Source organism: Talpa europaea (assembly GCF_964194135.1).
Source record: "Talpa europaea genome assembly, chromosome: 15".
Taxonomy (NCBI): domain Eukaryota; kingdom Metazoa; phylum Chordata; class Mammalia; order Eulipotyphla; family Talpidae; genus Talpa; species Talpa europaea.
The window spans coordinates 82,262,669-82,280,729 of record NC_140083.1 but is presented as its reverse complement, the minus strand read 5'-3'; the positions used below and the strand labels follow the sequence as shown (position 1 = coordinate 82,280,729).

At 53.8% G+C, this 18,061-nt stretch overlaps 1 protein-coding gene across 1 annotated transcript; it reads left to right on the top strand.

Moving 5' to 3' along the window:
- Positions 1 to 1,269: 1,269 nt before the first annotated feature.
- On the top strand, positions 1,270 to 7,479 carry ATP5F1B (ATP synthase F1 subunit beta). Its single transcript, XM_084254813.1, has 10 exons — positions 1,270 to 1,644; positions 2,116 to 2,298; positions 2,542 to 2,716; positions 3,202 to 3,323; positions 3,560 to 3,744; positions 4,263 to 4,421; positions 4,532 to 4,654; positions 5,563 to 5,775; positions 6,465 to 6,666; positions 7,250 to 7,479. Exons 1-10 carry the CDS (start codon positions 1,518 to 1,520, stop codon positions 7,345 to 7,347), a joined length of 1,587 nt encoding a protein of 528 aa, XP_084110939.1. The 5' UTR covers positions 1,270 to 1,517; the 3' UTR covers positions 7,348 to 7,479.
- The last annotated feature ends 10,582 nt before the right edge of the window (positions 7,480 to 18,061 follow it).

Genomic DNA, 18,061 nt, shown 5'->3' with positions numbered 1-18,061 from the left:
GTCTCAGCTGCTCGTGTCCTTGGGTCACCAAGTCTGCGGCCTTGAGCTAGTACAGAGCTATGGCTGCTGCTCTTGAGTGGCTGTTGTGGCAGAAGCCCAGGTCAGCTTTCTCAGATTCCAGATATAAGTGAGGTCATAGTATTTGCTTTTTATCTGACTTCTTTCACTACAGTGCCCTCAAGCTTCACCCATGTTGTTTTAAATGACAGGATTTCTTTTTTTTAATAAGGTTTATTTATTTGGGCTTCCTTGGTGGCACAAGAAGGTAAGTTGCAGCACTATGAAGCTACCCGCAGCCTCTGCAGCACAAGTTTGATCCCCGGCCAGGGAGCTACCCACATATCGCAGCAGACCTCTCCTGTCTGGCCCTCAGCAATGGATTTCGGTATTTCTGCCTGTTCTGTTACCCACTCCTCTCACCTCCCACACCTCTGGCCTACACCCCCAGTTCCTATACGCAATAAATAATTCTTTAAAACAAAAAAAAAGCCTGTTCATTCTATGGCTTTCCATACTGGAGAAAGGCTTCCATACACCTACCTCTGCCTACTTTCCACTCCTGTCAGATTTTCCTCCTGCTTCTCATTCAAAATTCATCTCTTTACTACCCTCTGTTTTCCTTCCTCACCTGCAGTTCCACAAAAGGAACATGCTGTATCCATGGAAACGTGTTTGGAATTTTCTTCTTTCCTCATTACCCAATTTCTCACATTTCACAACTGAGGCCTATCAGCTTCCTCCATTTTGAGGCAATTCCTCTACATTTCTAAGTGACCTAAATTTATCTGCTCCTTTGTGCACCCACTTTTTACCTTATTCCAACCGGGGCCCATGATACTTGATTGCATTATCTGTCTTTATCTGCCTTTATTTAGAAGGAAGATCTTAAATCTTATTGTCCTTTGTTTCCAGTCTGTTAATGGACTGGTTACATAAGTTTCTTTCATTTCACTAAGTGATACAGATTCTGTCCAGATCCCTGACTAGCTGAGCTGCCTGGAAGTTTCCAACCTCTCTGCTGCGAAAGGAAAGCCGTGTTTTGACTAGAAAAGGCCCTGGACTTCACCAAGGTCACTGTCGGTGGCATTTCAGGGCTCCAGCACTTCCCTAACACCCGCCCCTGAGACTGTCACCCCGCTCAAGGTCCTATCAAAGGAGAGGGCCCAAGGACAGCCAAAGACAGCCCACGTGCTTCCCGACCGGAACTCAGCCCCCTTCTTAAACGTAGTTCCTCCAAGTACGCTCGCCAATTGACAGCCCTGTTGTCCAATTATGTTTCGAAGTTTTGAGGGTTGCCCCTCTGTCAACGTCCAATGAGAAACAGGAATTCAGATTAGCACTATTTTTGACCAATGGTTGAGAAGGTGAGAGATTACCAACCTATAGGGGCAACGATGGGAATGATGAGCAGCAAATTTGTCCAGTGAGCATGCGTACTGCGGAGTACGCCCCGCCCCAGCTGCTGGGGAGTTGGCAGCCCCACTGCTGCGGCGCTCAGTCTCCGCCCGGACTCCGCCATGTTGGGTCTTGTGGGTCGAGTGGCTGCCGCTTCGGCCTCCGGGGCCTTGCGGGGACTCGGCCCGTCAGCGCCTCTGCCCCAAGCTCAGCTCTTACTGCGGGCGGCTCCAGCAGCGGTCCAGCCTGGTAAGTGCCTTCGTCTAGGAGCTGGGGCTTCAGTTCTTCCGCCCCGTGACCTTGAGCCCGGGGTCGGTTGTGGCGCGGCCTGCGGGGTCCGCGGTGCTGAGAGGGCGCTGGGCCGGGGCCCTGGCCGTTAGCGGCGGGAGGGCGAGAACGAGGGCTCGCCTCTAGGAGCTTTCTTCGACCTCATCCGGTCCATTTTGGGAAAGAGACGGAAAAGCGCGGGCAGGTGCATTGACCTTTCCGTGGAAGAGGGGGACCGAGCTCCCGACTAATGGGGTTTTGTGCGTGGGGATGGGAAGATTGTGCAGGGGCTTTGCTGCTGCGCGGCCTTCGGTCTGGACACGCCTTCCGTGCAAGCGGAAGGAGGTTGGGCCTGGGCTGAATTCACCAATCCTTGTGGGTTAAGTGCGGGTTTCCAATGACCTTTCACTGTCCTCACCTCAGCCCCTTCCAATCTCTTTTTTTGTCTGTCAGCCAGAGACTATGCCGCCCAAACAGCTCCTGCGCCGAAGGCAGGCGCCGCCACCGGCCGCATCGTGGCGGTCATCGGTGCGGTGGTGGACGTCCAGTTTGACGAGGGACTTCCACCCATCCTGAACGCCCTGGAAGTGCAAGGCAGAGACACCAGGCTGGTTTTGGAGGTGGCCCAGCATCTGGGTAAGTACAATTCGTTAGGAATAGGAAAGCGCGTGTTTACTCCAAGTAGCCCCCAAACCAGGCCATCTCCCTTCTATGATGATTCTATCAAAATGACTTTCGTTCTTCTGAATTTGGTGAAGCCACGTTTAGGTCCTGAGAAAGGAGTCTTGGTCATTCCTGCCAGCTACCCTGGAATGAACATAATTAAATATGAAGCCCACTTGTCCTGATGTACAGCCCTGCAATGCCTTTATCTGACAGGTGAGAGCACTGTAAGGACCATTGCCATGGATGGTACAGAAGGCTTGGTTAGAGGCCAGAAAGTCCTGGATTCTGGTGCACCAATCAAAATCCCTGTTGGTCCGGAGACCTTGGGCAGAATCATGAATGTTATTGGAGAGCCTATTGATGAGAGAGGGCCCATCAAAACCAAACAGTAAGTATCCCTTTTGTTGCATCAATTTACAAATGAACTGCATTTTTTTTTTTTTTGCAGCTTTTTATGTTGACACTTCTAGTATAGCGAATTTTCCTGTAAAAAATACTTGAAACGCCAACATCAATTATTAAAATCACATGTAACCTTTTTTTTTTTTTTTAAAGACAAAGCTATATAAGTTGACTGACAAAAACCAAGTTATTTGAGTTTGAATACCAATGATTTAGAGATTGTGGGGTTTCCAGTGCTTTCAGTTTAGGGCTCAATGAAAGACGTCTTTATGACTGTTGTTAGGGAATGGGATTATTGTTTCCTGAGATAATGCAATCCTCTTTATTGTAGAATGTTGTGCTAGATACTTAGTGACAATTTGTCTAGATGCTGTATGACAAGAGATAAGACTGAGTAAAGTATTAAACTTGAGAGTGGATTGGAAACTTTGATTAACATGAATAGATACCGACCGCCTTCTACCATTACAGATTTGCTCCTATTCATGCTGAGGCTCCTGAGTTCATAGAGATGAGTGTTGAACAGGAAATTTTGGTTACTGGTATCAAGGTTGTGGATCTGCTGGCTCCCTATGCCAAGGGTGGCAAAATTGGTATGTTAGTGTTGGGTACCTATTTTCCAAACCTAATGTGGGTAGGAAAGAGTCATGGGTGGGTAGTGAGTTCTCCCTCATTGATGAGTAGCTTCTGACTTTCGTTCTTCTGAGTTTGCTGAAGCCAGATGCCATTCTGAGATGGAAAAGGGAAGGAAACTGTTTTTCTTTGAAAGTTTGCTTATTTGGGAATGCAAAAATCCTAAATATAATTCTTTACTCTCACCCTCTCCCAGGGCTCTTTGGTGGTGCTGGAGTTGGCAAGACTGTATTGATCATGGAGTTAATCAACAATGTCGCCAAAGCCCATGGTGGTTACTCTGTATTTGCTGGTGTTGGTGAGAGGACCCGAGAAGGCAATGATTTATACCATGAAATGATTGAATCTGGTGTTATCAACTTAAAAGATGCTACCTCCAAGGTGAGCACTTAACTGATTGATGTCCATTTAGTAGTTGTCCTAGAAAATTGTTGACTGCATTGCTAGCCAAAGACATGTTTTGCATTTTCATTTTAGTGTGCTAGGACCTATAAAGGAAATTTTTGTCAGTGCTTCCACTCAAGTGTTAGAAAATTAACGGCATATTCCTTTCCTCCTTAACGTTAAAATACATTTTCAAAATTTTTTTGGTAAATAGTCCCATTTGAAAGCTAATTGGGGGTGGTGGTAGTTCATGTGTGTCAGGTAAGCTAATTAGGGGCACTATTTCGTGTTTTGTACTGTTAACTAAGTTCATACTACAGGAATTTCACTCAGTAATATAAGAAATTATCTTGTGTTTTGAACTGTGTCTCTAAAATGGAAAAAGAAGTTTTAGAGATTAGAAACTGACACCTTCTGAGAAGGAAGTTTTTATCGATGCTTTGTCTGATTTGGAGCCCTTGGGTATGACTGGCATACTTCTCTCCCAGGTTTTCTGATGTGGGTAATTATTGCAGGTAGCGCTGGTGTACGGGCAGATGAATGAACCACCCGGTGCTCGTGCCCGGGTAGCTCTGACTGGACTGACTGTGGCTGAATACTTCCGAGACCAAGAAGGTCAAGATGTGCTACTGTTTATTGATAACATCTTCCGCTTCACCCAGGCTGGCTCGGAGGTAAGAGAAGGCTTGAGAGAACCTGGTTCATTTGACCTTTCTATGGAATGATACAGATGAAGCTAAAGATACAGACTTCTAAGACCTTTATTTCTTAAAAAATTTTTCAGGTGTCTGCTTTATTGGGCAGAATCCCATCTGCTGTAGGATATCAGCCTACCCTGGCCACTGATATGGGTACCATGCAGGAAAGAATCACCACCACCAAAAAGGGATCTATCACCTCTGTACAGGTAAGAACAATTAAATGGATGAAGGTCTAACTCTACAGAGAGGTATGAAACCTAGTTACTTAATTTTCAAAGACTTGATTGGTTTGCGAGTTCCCTGAAATAACGTATAAAATTCTGTACGTTAAAGCCCCCCTAAAACAATAAGAAACACCTCATCTAAAGTAATTTGAGGTATATGTGTAAATGTAGTCCACAAAGTAGAATTTTCAACCCTGAGATGGAGTCTGGAGCTGCATGAAAATAAGCATTAAAAATGTACTAGGTGGCCTCCCCGGTGGCGCAGCAGTTGAGCCCTGGGTTGCGAAGCTGCCCGCAGCCTCGGCAGCGTCGGGGTTCAATCCTCGGCTGCTCCTGGGCCTCCAAAGGAGGGCCCCACATGGCGCACAGACCTCTCCTGCTGCCCGCTGCTCCCCTCAGTAGTGCACTTCGGTCCTTCTGCCTGCTGTGCTCCCCGCAATGGCTCTGGTGAATTCTCTCACCCTCCCGCGCTTCTGACTATACCCAGTGCTTGTATAATTAAGTAAATCTTTAAAAAAAAAAAAGTACTAGTAAAACTTTCTTTAAAAATGTGTCTGAGGTGTAATGACTTGTATATTCATTTGCATAGTGCACAATTGCAGTGGTGCAAGGTTTTTTTTCCTTTTTCAATTCTTAAAAGTGGTTATCACTACCATAAAATGTAGGATGAAGAACAAAGGAATGAAAATGAAAATTTTTTCATCACAGTTTAGAGGGATCAGTTGATTATAAGCTTACCAACTATTGTGGGTGGTAAGGAGGCTCTTTTGAGGTGTACTCATTTTGAATGCTAAGATGGAATGGGGCGATGAGAGAGGTCAGAAGAAGGAATGGTTTAAGTAGAATTACTATATTTTTTGGGTTTTCTTGGGGTTCTTCACTCACTTTAGGCTATTTATGTGCCTGCTGATGACTTGACTGACCCTGCTCCTGCCACTACATTTGCCCATTTGGATGCTACTACTGTGCTGTCCCGTGCTATTGCTGAGCTGGGCATCTATCCAGCTGTGGATCCTCTAGACTCCACCTCTCGAATCATGGATCCCAACATTGTTGGCAATGAGCATTATGACGTTGCCCGGGGGGTGCAGAAGATCCTGCAGGTGAGTATTGCAGGGCAGATTGGTGACCCTGAGTCAGAATAAGGGAATTGGGACTTTATCAGGGCCAGTTCTTTCCTAGTGACTTAACGTGATTTGCTTTGGCGCAAGGAAAGCATGGAGAACAGTTTTTAGTGAGTGCTAATGAGATCTCTTAGGTTTCTGGGTATTTAGTCTTTGGAATCCATTTTTTTCTCAGCCCCAGATTAAGAATAGAGGGCAAAAGGCATGGATCTTAGCTGAGGATCCTTGTGACCCCTCAGTTTTTAACTTTTTTCCCACTAGTTTCACCTAGGACATGGGTGAGGTGCTACAGTACTTTGTACAAAGCTCCCTGCAAACGTAAGGCGTTATTTGCCTTTATATTTTTGTCCAAATTAAAGGAATGGGGCCTCCTTGGTGGCACAAGGAGTTAAGACACAACCTTTGAAGCTGTCTGCAGCCACTGTAAACATAGTTCGAGAGCTACCCACATGGCGCAGCAGACCTCTCCTGATTTGCCCGCTGCTCCCCTCAGCAGTGTATTTCGGCCGATCTGTCTGTTCTGTTCCCCGCTAAGTCTTTGGTGAATTCTCTCACCCCCTGCCCCCAAACCTCTGGCCTGTACCCCAGTTGTATGCATAAATAAATCTTTAAAAAAAAAAAAGGAATGTGAATATGTGCTGAGATCTCTTAATCTTGTTTTCTCATAGGACTACAAATCCCTTCAGGACATCATTGCTATCCTGGGTATGGATGAACTGTCTGAGGAAGACAAATTGACTGTGTCCCGTGCAAGGAAAATACAACGTTTCTTGTCTCAGCCATTCCAGGTGGCTGAAGTCTTCACAGGTCATATGGGGAAGCTGGTTCCCCTGAAGGAAACCATTAAAGGATTCCAGCAGATTTTGGCAGGTGAGATTTTGAGTATAAAGCTGAACATAAAATGGCAGAGAAGCTGAATGAAATCTTTTGAATGCTTACTGTGCCATGTTTCCATTCCAACAATCATCAAGCAATAGGTCAGTATATTGTGTTTAAGTGTATAATTTTAAAATAGAAAACTCTACCATCAGTTTTGTCTCAAGATATTCCTGAGAGTGGGACTTCTATTATTTGATTCTTCTGACATCCCACACTCAAACTGAATACTTTCTTCAAAGTGTATTACAACGTCCTTATGAGGAAGGCATTGTTTTATAAATGAGGAACCTTGGAAGCATAGAAAAGTTGAAATTAACTGGCCTCAGTATCATAATACAGAGCAAGAATTTTGAATCCAGGTTGTGTGACTTTCAGTTTATTCTTAATCCATATTGTGTCATGCCTTTACAAATTTAATATGTGGAGAAAGTTTACCCTTTTTTTAGAGGACAGACTCATCATATTCTGACTAGTGCTCTCAAGTGGTGAGGGTAATATACACTGGAAAGTTGATAATCCCCGTACTTCTCACCAGTTGGTTTTTTTTTTTTTTTTTTTTCCCCTCCCCATATAGGTGAATATGATCATCTCCCAGAACAGGCCTTCTATATGGTGGGACCCATTGAAGAAGCTGTGGCAAAGGCAGATAAACTGGCTGAAGAGCATTCGTGAAGGGCTTCTCTGGCAAACTCGAAGCACTCATCCTCCACATGCTGTTTCTCTCCTTGTCCCTAATCTGAAAGTTTGGTTTTCTCTATAGGCCACGAGAGAGCCTTGATTGAAGACGCTGTTGTGTCTGAAGAGTATTTAAGGATTCCAATAAAACATACATCCCTCAGATTCTGTCTGTTTTTTTGGTTCTGACAGCATAGCCAACAATTTTAACAATTGTCTTAAAGTAACGGAAAGAATCAGCACAAATTAGGTCATATTTTTGAAATGGGTTTCTCATAAAAGAGCCATTGTCTTGTGGACAGTTGTGGGTCTTTTGAGGGGTTTCCTGTGAATAATCTTAAATGTAGGGCCTCAGCTTCAGCCCTTTGAGGAAAGCAAATTGATTTTTGTAGAAGAGTATATTGGGGAGGATGGGTTGGGTTTAGAAATTCCTGCTATCAAGAAAAGGCAGTGATTAAGCAGTGAATTAAATTCTTAGGAAGTAGTGTATATTCTGAAGAATTAATACCGATTGATGCAAAAGTTGAGGTAAAGGGCTTCTCTTAGGCCTCACGTTTTTTTTAGAAAATGTTGCTAGCCACTTGGCCAAATCTAGACCTGTGACTCCTTGAGGCTATGCAAGGGTATAAAGTACTATGAGGTTTGATCTGAGCTCTACTAAGATCCCTTGTGGAAATGAGGGGACAGACAATGTAAGGGAGATAACAACTTGCAGGATTTCTGGGCTTGGATCACTGAACTAAGTGGACTAGATGATAGTTCAGCCCACTAAACAGGCAGAGGTAAGGAGTACTCAAGTACACCCACCATTTCAATTTGAAACGTGACTTTCAAAGTGCAAGGTCAGATTCGCTGTCCCTTCAGGGTTCTGTGGGCCCAGACCCGTCCCCTGCTGCCGTCTAGTGGTCGCACTGGAGGCTGCAAGAACACTGATCTCACCATTTTGAAATCCATGAAGGCCATTTGCTGGGATGTGGTTCTCGGCTAATGACTGTTTACAAACCAGCTGGGGCTTTTGTCCTGAGGAGGAGCCTGCATCTATAAGCTCCACCCCTGAGGCATTCAAATTGGGTAGAAGCTGGGCGGGAACAAACATCCCAATTGAGAGGCCCTTGGGGGCTTAAGGTTGGGGAGGGGCCTTGGGAGAGGCGCCAGGGGTGGAGCAGGGGCCTCTAAGTTTCCTCCCATCTGCCTATGACGTCCTTGGCACCAGTCTCTCCTGTGTCATGATCTGGACAGAAGGTGGAGCCTCTGAGCCGCCTGTGCCAGGTAGTTTGCTCCCAGAAAAGCTGGGATTGGGGGAAATGCTGAATTATGGGGGCGGGGGCGCTTCCTCTAGGGCCTAACTGGAATGCGTAAGAAGCTGGAGCAGTAGTGCCCTGGGTATAGACCAGCTCTTTCTGTTTTCTCGTGTCACCAAGAAGCAGACCTGCCAACTGTGATCCTAAAGGTCGTTTGCATCCCTCCACGCCCCTCCCCCCCCGTTTACGTCTCTCAGCACTAACATTCATCGAGAACCTTCTCACTGGCTGCAACTACTAATTTCCTTCCCTCTACCACTCTCTTCTGCCACGCCACTGGAGTGTCAACACAGATCTAACCTTCCTCCATATTTCTCCTGGCTCTGCCCTGTCCTCGCCTCCTCCTCCCTCTCCACCCAGAGAAAGCCCCGCCCTTCCCTCCTCCCTCCCCACCCCAGTCTGTCACACAGGGACATCACCCTACAGCAGTTCAGGCTGTGGTTCGCAGGAAGCATACATTGGCTTTTTGATTCGTGCTAGTTCCCAGCTCATAATTTGGGAGGATCTAACACCAGGCTTCACGTGAAGGGGGAACCAAGGACAGCGAGGTGCTGGGTGGTCCCAGCCCTGGAGCCCCGCCAGCCTGACATGGGTAAGTATGAGGACCAGCCCCCGGGGAAGGCCTGAGGGATACCTCTCTCCCTCCCTTCCAGGCTGACTCAGCAGGGGTGGGGCCTAACCTTTGCTCTTTTGGGGGGTGAAGGAGGGGGAAACAGGATGGTCGGGGCACTGGGCTCAGCTGGTGAGGCTGCCGCCTGAGGGGTCACAAGCACTGGCCAGCTCTTAGGAAGGGCCCGAGACTCTACCCTCAAGTATGGGCTCTTTCCCCAACCCCCACCCCAGCCCCTTAAGCAGCTCCCCACTTCAGCTGCGGCGATCCCAGTAACACTGCCGTCCCGGGCGGGCGTCCCTGCAAGGGGAGAGCCCACTTTCGGTGGCCTTGGAGGGCTCTGAAGGAGCCGCTTCTCCCCAGTTTTCTCCCGGGCCTTTCAAGTCCCTTGTCTTCTCTCCTCCCCCACCCTGACCCACCACCAGGTGGGGGCTGCACCGAGCAGCTGCTTCCTGTTGCCCCAGAGGTTGCTGCAAGGGTGGTGGTGGCTGGGGGAGAGCTGAACCCGAGTCGAGCGACTCTCGCCGCCCCGCAGCAGCCCCGCCGGGAAGGCTGGCGGCGGCCCCCGCCCCCCGGCCGCGAGGACGCCGAGCGGGGCAGGGCTGGGGCCGAGGGCCCGGGAGGTCTCCGGCCTCGTGGCTTCCTTGAAACTTAGCGCGGGCCGGGGAGGCTGCGCCCTCCCGCAGGGCCCCCGAGGGGATGCGGCCCCGCGGCGCCGGGACGCAGGTAACCCGCTCCCCGGGGGGCGCTGCACGTTGCCCCCCTGCGAGCTCGGCCTCGCGCCCCCTCTCGCACCCCGCGGCTCCGGGCCGTCGCGGCGGCTCCCACGGCCTCCCCGGCGCTCTTTGTGAGGCGGCCTCCCCGACGCCCCGGGGCGCGGGCGGGGTCGCGGGCCCGCCGCGCCGACCCCTTCCCCGCGGAAGTTTCCGCCCCCCGGGACGGCGCTCGCCCCGTCGGGGCGCCCGCCCGGCCCGCGCCCCCCGGAGACGCCGCCGCCCCCGCCCCCGCCCCCGCCCCCGCGGGCCCCGGCGGCCGCGCGCCCGCCCGGCCGCCCTCGCCCCGCGGCTCCTGCCCCTTTAAGCGCGTCTCCCCGCCCCCCCGCGGCCGGGCTGGGGGAGGAGGCGCCGCCGCCCGGCTCGGCCACCTGCGCCGCCGCCGCCGCCCGCGGCCGGCCCTGCTCCAGGTGAGCCCGGCCCGCCCCGGCCCCGGAGCCCCGGCGGCCGCCCCCCGCCCCCGCCCCGCCGCGGCCGGGCCCCCCCGCGGAGCGCCCCCTCCCCGCGCGCCCCGCGTCCCCCCGACCTCTGCGGCGGGGCCCGGGGCTGCGCCGCCGCGGCCGGCCTCTCCCGCGCCCCCCGTCCCGGGCCCGGCGCCCCCCGCGCCCCCCGCGCCCCCCGCGCCCCCCGCGCCGGGGCAGGCTCTCCCGCGCCGGGCTTCGCCCCCTGCCCCCCCGGCGCCGGCGCTTTCCCACGCCGCCCTCACCCGCCGGGCGGGAGCAACCGCCGCGCCGGCCCCGGCCGCCCCCGCCGAGGGCCGCCCCGGGATCGAGTTCAACTAAGTTCCCCCGAAAGCTCCGTGGCCCGCACCCCACCTCTCCCGAGTGTGCGGGGCGCCCCGGCCCCCGCCCGCCGAGTCCGGGTGGGCGAGGCCCCCTCCCGGCCGGGGCGAGCCGGGCGGCCGCGGAGCGCCCCTCCCCCCGGAGTCAGAAAACTGGGGAGAGCCGCCCAGAATCCTGTGATTCCGGGCGTCAGAGGCTGTTGGCGGGCGGGGCGCGCTCAGGCCCGAGTCTGCGGGCGGCGGGGAAGCGTGGGAAAGTCGGCCCTCGCGACTCCGGGGCGCACGGCGCCCCCACTCCTGAAGAAGTTGGGGCGTCCTCCATGTCCTCTGGAGACCGCCTTGGGGCGCTCTGGGCGGCGTGTGGCGCTGGACTGAGCTGTGCCCTCAGGGGACGCACGGCGGTCTGGAGAGAGGGGGGCTGTGATGTGCTCCAAGAAAACCTGGTCTCCCCAAAATGTAGGGGGGAGGAGACAGCTGCCCCGAGCTGGAGCGGGCTGCGCCGCAGGGGGCCCAGCGTCCAGGGCCGTCTCCGCGTCGGCCCGCGTAACGGTAGGAACGTGCTGCCGCGGAGGGGCAGGGAGTCTTCAACAATCACCCGCCCCCCCGGGAAATCCCCCTCCCTCCGGCTCCAGGGGCACCCCTAGCTCTGCCCCCCGTGCGCTCGTGCTCACCCCCACTCCAGAATCGATGCACAGGAGTGTCTGGATTTGCTGCAACGCTCCTGAGTCTTGTTCTAGGGGCTGGGAAGGAGCTGGGCGTGGGGGGGCACTGGGTGGTCGGCCTGGTTTTCGGGGTTGAAATCCGGGCGTCTCTGAGGAGGAGAGGGAGGGAGGGAGGGAGGGGGACGGAAGCGCTGAATCCCCGTCTCCCTCCCAGCCCGAGTCCTCTGCTCCAGGTGGAGTCAGGCTGGGGGGGGCTGCAGACCCCTCTGGAACACAGGGGGGTGGGAAGGGGAGCAGGGACTAGTTTCCTCACCTGCACCTGAGCCTGAAGGAGACTCAGATGTTCCCCAGGGGCTCTTCTCCCAAGTTTCTGGAAGAAGCGACCATTTGCCCCTTTGGCCACATCTGATGGGCCTGAGGGATGTTTGGGGACACAGGGGGTCAGTCTGGATGGGGTGAGCAGCACAGCTGCTGCCCGGGGTGGCCCCTGGCGAGAAGTAAACACCCAGCTGTCGGGCATAGGCGCCCCACCCTCGTCCTTCCTCACACGGCGAGGGCGACCCGCGATTAGACGGGGCGAGGCGGGTCTCGGTCTTGCCGATGGTCTCAGTCTCTGCACCTGGTGGGGAGGTCGGCTCCCGGCCCACTTGTCTTCTAGCCCCCGTGGCCCGCCGCTCTCCTCCGCCCTCTTCCCAGCCGCTCCCGACCGAGCCACTCCGAGGGGTTGCCCCGGAGACTAGGCCCGGGGCTCGGAAGGGGTGGGGGCCGCCAGTGGGGCACAGGAGTAACCGGCTCTTCCGGAGCGGCGCGGAGCCGGGGGGTGTGTGTGGGTGTGTGCGGGGGGCGGGCCGCGCCCGTCTGACGGGCGCAGGCTCCGCCCCGGCCCGGGCTCCGACTGGCCCGTCTCGGGCTTGGGGGCGGGCGGTAGAAGATTCTCCCTCCTCTGCCCTGGAAAAGGAAAGGGGCGGGGGGCGGAGATCGCAGGCTCCTCTCCGGCCCTTCGGGAGCCAGGGTCGGGCCTTGAGCTCTTCACCAGCCTTTAATTTTGTTTTGGATGGGGCAGGAGGGGTCGAGGGCATTTCTTAGCAAAAGTTTGCTAGGTCCTGCTTTCCCCAGAAGGATGGACCCCTCTGGGGGGGGGGGGGACCCCTGTTAGGACCTGTTAGGGTCTTTACTTTTTTCTTCAAGATGACCTATGACTCTGCTTTTAGTCAGAGAGAAGGGTTTTGATTTCTCTCTGCCTACGCCGTCCCTCTGGTAATCTCCTTTCATTAGGGGAGGGATAGAAATCCCTCTGACTTACCCTCTTTTTCTGACCCACACACTTTAGGCTTTGATGAAGCTTGCTTTTTCTTAGTTTCTCTCAACCGTCATGGGGAGAAGTGGAGCCTCCCAAACCTGGGCAGAGCCCACTCCTCAGGGGTGTAAGGAAATCTGGTCTGCACTGATGGTGTTTGGCCCTGCCCTGCTTTGCCCTGTCCCCACCCAGTTTTCAGATATCTTTCCTGCCAGGACCCCCAGAGGAAAAGCTATTTAAATGTTGACCTCCAGCCTGCCAGAGTTTCATCATCCCCACTCTGTTACTCTTCCAGAATATTCAGCCTGGGTTTTGCATAGTTTAGGAATTGCAGAACTGCATCACATTGCATTGAGTTAAGTGGGCAGTCATTTTAAAGCCTAGTTTCTAGTCACATTTTATCTGCTGTGTGACCTTGAACAAGTCGCGTCACCTCTCTGAGCCTTAAATTCTTCATCCGACAAATGAGAGACGGTTGAACTAGAGATTCTCTAAATTCTGAGGTCATATGACACTGTCCTGCTTCCCGGGGCCCTGCAATGGACATTTTAGATGACAGCCAGGCTCGAGACCTCGCTGGAGCTTCCTTTCCTCTTCGCAGATTGCGCCACAGCTTTATCAGAAGTATTTCAACTAAGAAAGCAGGTGGACACTCGGGGTCCTTTACGCCCCCCTCGCCCCCGGCCCCGCTGACCAGGCTTAGGGCGGACTCGGGTCTTCCCCGTCTGAGCCCCGCGCCACTCGAGCCTCCTTTCCCCGCCCCCGCGCAGGAATCTTCCCGACTCCCAGGGCCTGGCAGATGTCGCCGGGGAGGTGGTGATCCGGGCAGCCCCTCGGGACGGAGGTGAGTGGGCCGCAGACGCGGCAGGTCTCCCCTCCTTCCCTGCACCCCTTGCCAAGGCCGAACTTCTCCGACGAGCCGTTCTGCTTCCACACGTGGTTTCCCACCGCCCGGCCTGGAAAATAATCGCCCGAAATGACTCCCCTCCCGCCCCGCTCCCCTTGCCCCCCGCCCTCCTCCCTCTCACCCCCTTGGGGAGCGGGCGCCCGCCGCGGCCGGGAGAGGCGGCCCGGCCTTGCAGGTTAACCTTGGGGCCGCGCCACGCCCTCGGCGCGCTCGGGGACCGGGCCCGCCGCCCACAATGGGCTCGAGCGCAGGACGCGGCCCCGCGGGCCGGGCGCGCGGCGGCGCTAGGACCCAGATCCGGGGCGCGGGGCCCGGCGCTAGGACCCGGCGGCGCGGGCCCGGGAGGGCGGCTTCCCCGGCCGGGCTTCCCCGCCCCCTCCGGCTTCGGCTCCCTCCTCCCCCGCCGGCCATGTTGGCTCCGCTCGGGCCCCGCGGATGAGCCGCGGCCCCCTCCCCCCTCCCGGACCCCAGACCCCGTCCCCCGCGGCCCCCCCCGGCGCCCGGAGCGCGGCCATGTGAACTGCGCGTCTGCCGGGGAGACCGGCCCCGAGCCCGGCCGGACGCCGCCGCCTCAGGTCTGTGGGCCCGCGGCCGGGCCCGAGGGGGGAGCCCGCGCCCCGCCGACGCGTCCCTCGGGGAAGAGTCGCGCCGCGGCCGCCCGGAGCTTCCGAGTCGGGCAGCGGACGCGGGCGCGCTCCAGTCAGGGGCGGGCGGGGGCCGGGGCCGGGGCCGGGGCCGGCGGGGGCCCCGCGGGTCTGCTGAGGACCGGCGGGGCGGCGGGGCCGGGGCGCCGCGGCGGCTCCGGGCTCCGGGCGGCGGCGAGGGGGCGGCGGGGGCGCCGCCCGGCTGCGGGCGGACGCCGGCGGGGGCCGGGTGGAATCCCCGGGCGGGGCTCCCCCTCCTGGGTGGGGGTGGGGTGCGGTGCCCGAGGGGGAGGGTGGAAGAGGGGTTCCCTGGGCGGCTGAGCGCGCGGCGTGTGGGGGCCGGGGCTGGCAGCGGTGCGTGAGGCTGGCGGGGTTCCGGGGTGTCTCCGGCTGCGGCGGGGGGGGGGCGCGCGGTTCCCCCGAGCGTGGCGAGCCGCGGGGGGCGGCGGGCGCCGGCGGACCCCGCTCCTGCGCGGGGTGACGGGGCTGTGCTGAGGCGTCCGCGCCGGCGCTGGCTGAGGGGCCGCGGGGAAGATAAAGGGGGGTTCCTTTTCAAGAGGGGTGTCTTACGAGGGGGATCCCCATTTCCTTGGCGGAAAAATAGGAGCTCACAGCACCCCTTTCCCCCGCTGTTCCCGCTTTCCGGGGACGGCAGCGCCGCGGCGCCTTTGTGGGCTGCCCGGAGGGCGAGCGGCGCGTCCTGAGGGGCGGCGGGCGCGCCCCCTCCCTCCGCGCGGCTCCTCCCCGCCGCCGCAGGAAGCGGCCGGGAAATGGCAGCTGTGCGTGTGCCGCTGCGTCTCCTTGTTTTGAAATGTCCATTTTAATCAGATTTGGTTTCATTTTCTGAGGCCTTCTGGGCAGGCTTGGATCCTGCCAGCCATGTGGGGTGAGAGTCCTGTCGTTCTACTTTTTTTTTTTCCTTCTGGTGAACTTAATTTGTGGGAAGTAGGCGCCGCAGTTGATTCCTGATCCTGATCCTCCCTCTAGAACATCTCTGTCTCCCGGTCTGGATTTTCTCCCCTTTCTTCCTTGAGCTGGAGGTCATGGAGAAGCAAACTCCGTACCTGCCAGCAGCGCCGCCCTCTGAATACAAGGAGGCAAATTCCCTCAACCTAGAGGCTCTTTTGTGGCCTGGAATGGTTGGGAGTGGGGGGTCCTGCTTAGTATTTTCTTCCCTGTGATAGTTTTTGTGGAGCGCCTGAGCTTGGGAGGTGAGAAAAGGTAGAATCTGAGAGGTTGGAAGATTTAACTGAATAGGATTTACGTGTTGAGGTTGGAACTGGTTTGCAGAGTGAAGCTAGTGGACTTGTTGGTCAGGGTCACGCTGGGTTAAGGATAGTCCCGGGGATGTAGGGTCCACCTTCCCGCAGAGCCAACTAATTAGCATATGATTCACTCTTCTGTCTTTTCATTTTCTTTTATTACCCTTGTTTAAGAGTGGTAGGCTTCTTCCCCTGTTCTGTGCGAATTTAAATATCCAGATTTTCTCTTTATCCCACTAGATAATTCCAGATTTCCTCACTAGATAATTCCAGAGTTCTATTAGCGCATACTATGATGGACGGTAGGTACTGTGGCCCCAGGCACTGTGTTAGACACTGGATTTAGGTGGAAATAAGTGGGCAGCGGGATTTTATATTTTGAGAGATGGCCTTAGTCACTTGGATTAACTTGAAAACTGCTGAAATCTGCTACTTAAATAATCTGTAAAAAGTCACAAGCTTCCACTTGAATTGCAGACTCCTAGATTAAATATACAGGATAGGAGTAAGACATGATTGTGTGACAGCATTAATATCATTGTTATTGTCGTTGCTCTTTTCACTGGAGCTGTTGGGTTGATATTCTGGAAAGTGTAAAAACAAATCCCATCTGTTGTAATTGTCCCTTTTCTTGCTCCTCTGCTTGACTGGTTGGTTCCTTTGAATTGCTTTTTGATAGGCTTGATTCAACACTGATTTTAAGTTCCCCTTTCTTCAACCTTTGCTTACCTAAATTGGGACCTGACAGAATAATAAATTGATTTCTCCTGTTAAGAGTTAAAACAGTGAAGAAAGGAGAAAGTAGATAGTTTGATCAGAGAGTTGACTGAAGTTCACCTTTCATGACCTTCTTGTAAAATGACTTTTCCTATTTGAGAAGTGAATTTCTTAAATAGCAACTAATTTTTTTTTTTTTTTTTTAAAGCTTCTCCTGAAGGGGGAAAACTTGAGGTATAGAGAGAACTATGTGGATTGACCTTAGAGCCAGTCGCTTATAGCCACTCAGAAATCTAGAATGCCCTGAGAGGCTCATCTTGCCGTCTGGTGGTTCTGGAATCAGATGTTGCCAAGAGAGAAGCAAGGCTTGTTAGGGTTATTGACTGGCTGCTGTTGGCCTTATCACTTCTGAAGCTGTCTGCTGTATTCTCTTACTGCTAAAATAATATGGAAGTTAGTACAATGACTGGTGTGATATTTGAACTTGTGTGAGATGTATACAATGAGGCAGTGATACCACAGGTTTTATGTTTTAGGACAATGAATGAAGTATAAAAACTCTTGAGGTATTTTCTGGAGCAAGTAATCTTCCTGATTTGTTTCTTGGGATGTGGATGTCCTCATATGCCTCATACTGTAAGAGCAGTACTTCCCAGCATTGTTGCACACATGAATCAGAGGGTCATTGTTTCACCAGTTTGTCTGTCTGCATAATTTTGAAATTTATAAAATTCTGTGAAATAAAATACCTGTCTTAGAATCTGAGCTCTGGAGAGTGTTCTTAAATTGGTCATTGGCAGTAAAAGTAACATTGTATTACTATGTTACTTAGTGTTTTGACCTCTTAATTATAGAGAATAATTTTTTTTAAAGATTTATTTATTTATACAAGAACTCTGGGGTACAGGTTAGAGGTGCGGGAGGGTGAGAAAATTCACCAGAGACAGAGCGGGGAGCATAACAGGCAGGCGGACCAAAGACACTGCTGAGGGGAGCAGTGGGCAGGGCAGGAGATGTCTGCTGCACCATATGGGTTTCTCCCTGGCTGGCGGAGAATCGAACCCATGCTGTAGAGGCTGCGGACAGCTTCACAGCACGGAGCTCAACCCACTGCGCCACCAGGGAGGCCCTATAGAGAATTATTAAGGGGGCCATTTTATAGACCAAAAAGATAATATAACCTTACCATACATTAACCTCCATGTTCACTTGCAGGTTTTTTTGGGAATAGGGATATTTTCTTAAAGGAAAGAGTGGAGTTGAGTCAAATTTTTAGAAACAGCTGAAAGAGGGAAATAACTTAGTTAAAACCTCTGCAGTGTGGCTTTTAGTGTCCTGCAATTTCAGAGGCATTTCCAGCCCTCACAGTGAAGTGACTGGAGACATACATATGGCAGAAAACCTAGCGTACAATGTTGTGGTTCATTTATCCAGTCAGTCAATATTTTAAAACTTGTGTGCTTTGCATGACCTGTTTGTTTGTTTGTTCGTTTGTTTTTTATAGAATTATTTATTTATTTATACAAGCACTGGGTACAGTCAGAAGCGCAGGAGGGTGAGGAATTCACCAGAGTCAGAGCAGAGAGCAGAACAGGCAGACTGATGAAATACACTGCTGAGGGGAGCAGCGGGTGGCAGGAGAGGTCTGCGCACCATGTGGGACCCTCCTCTGGTGGCCGGAGAGCAGCCGGGAATTGAACCGGCGCTGCAGAGGCTGCGGGCAGCTTCACAACCCAGCGCTCAACCGCTTCGCCACC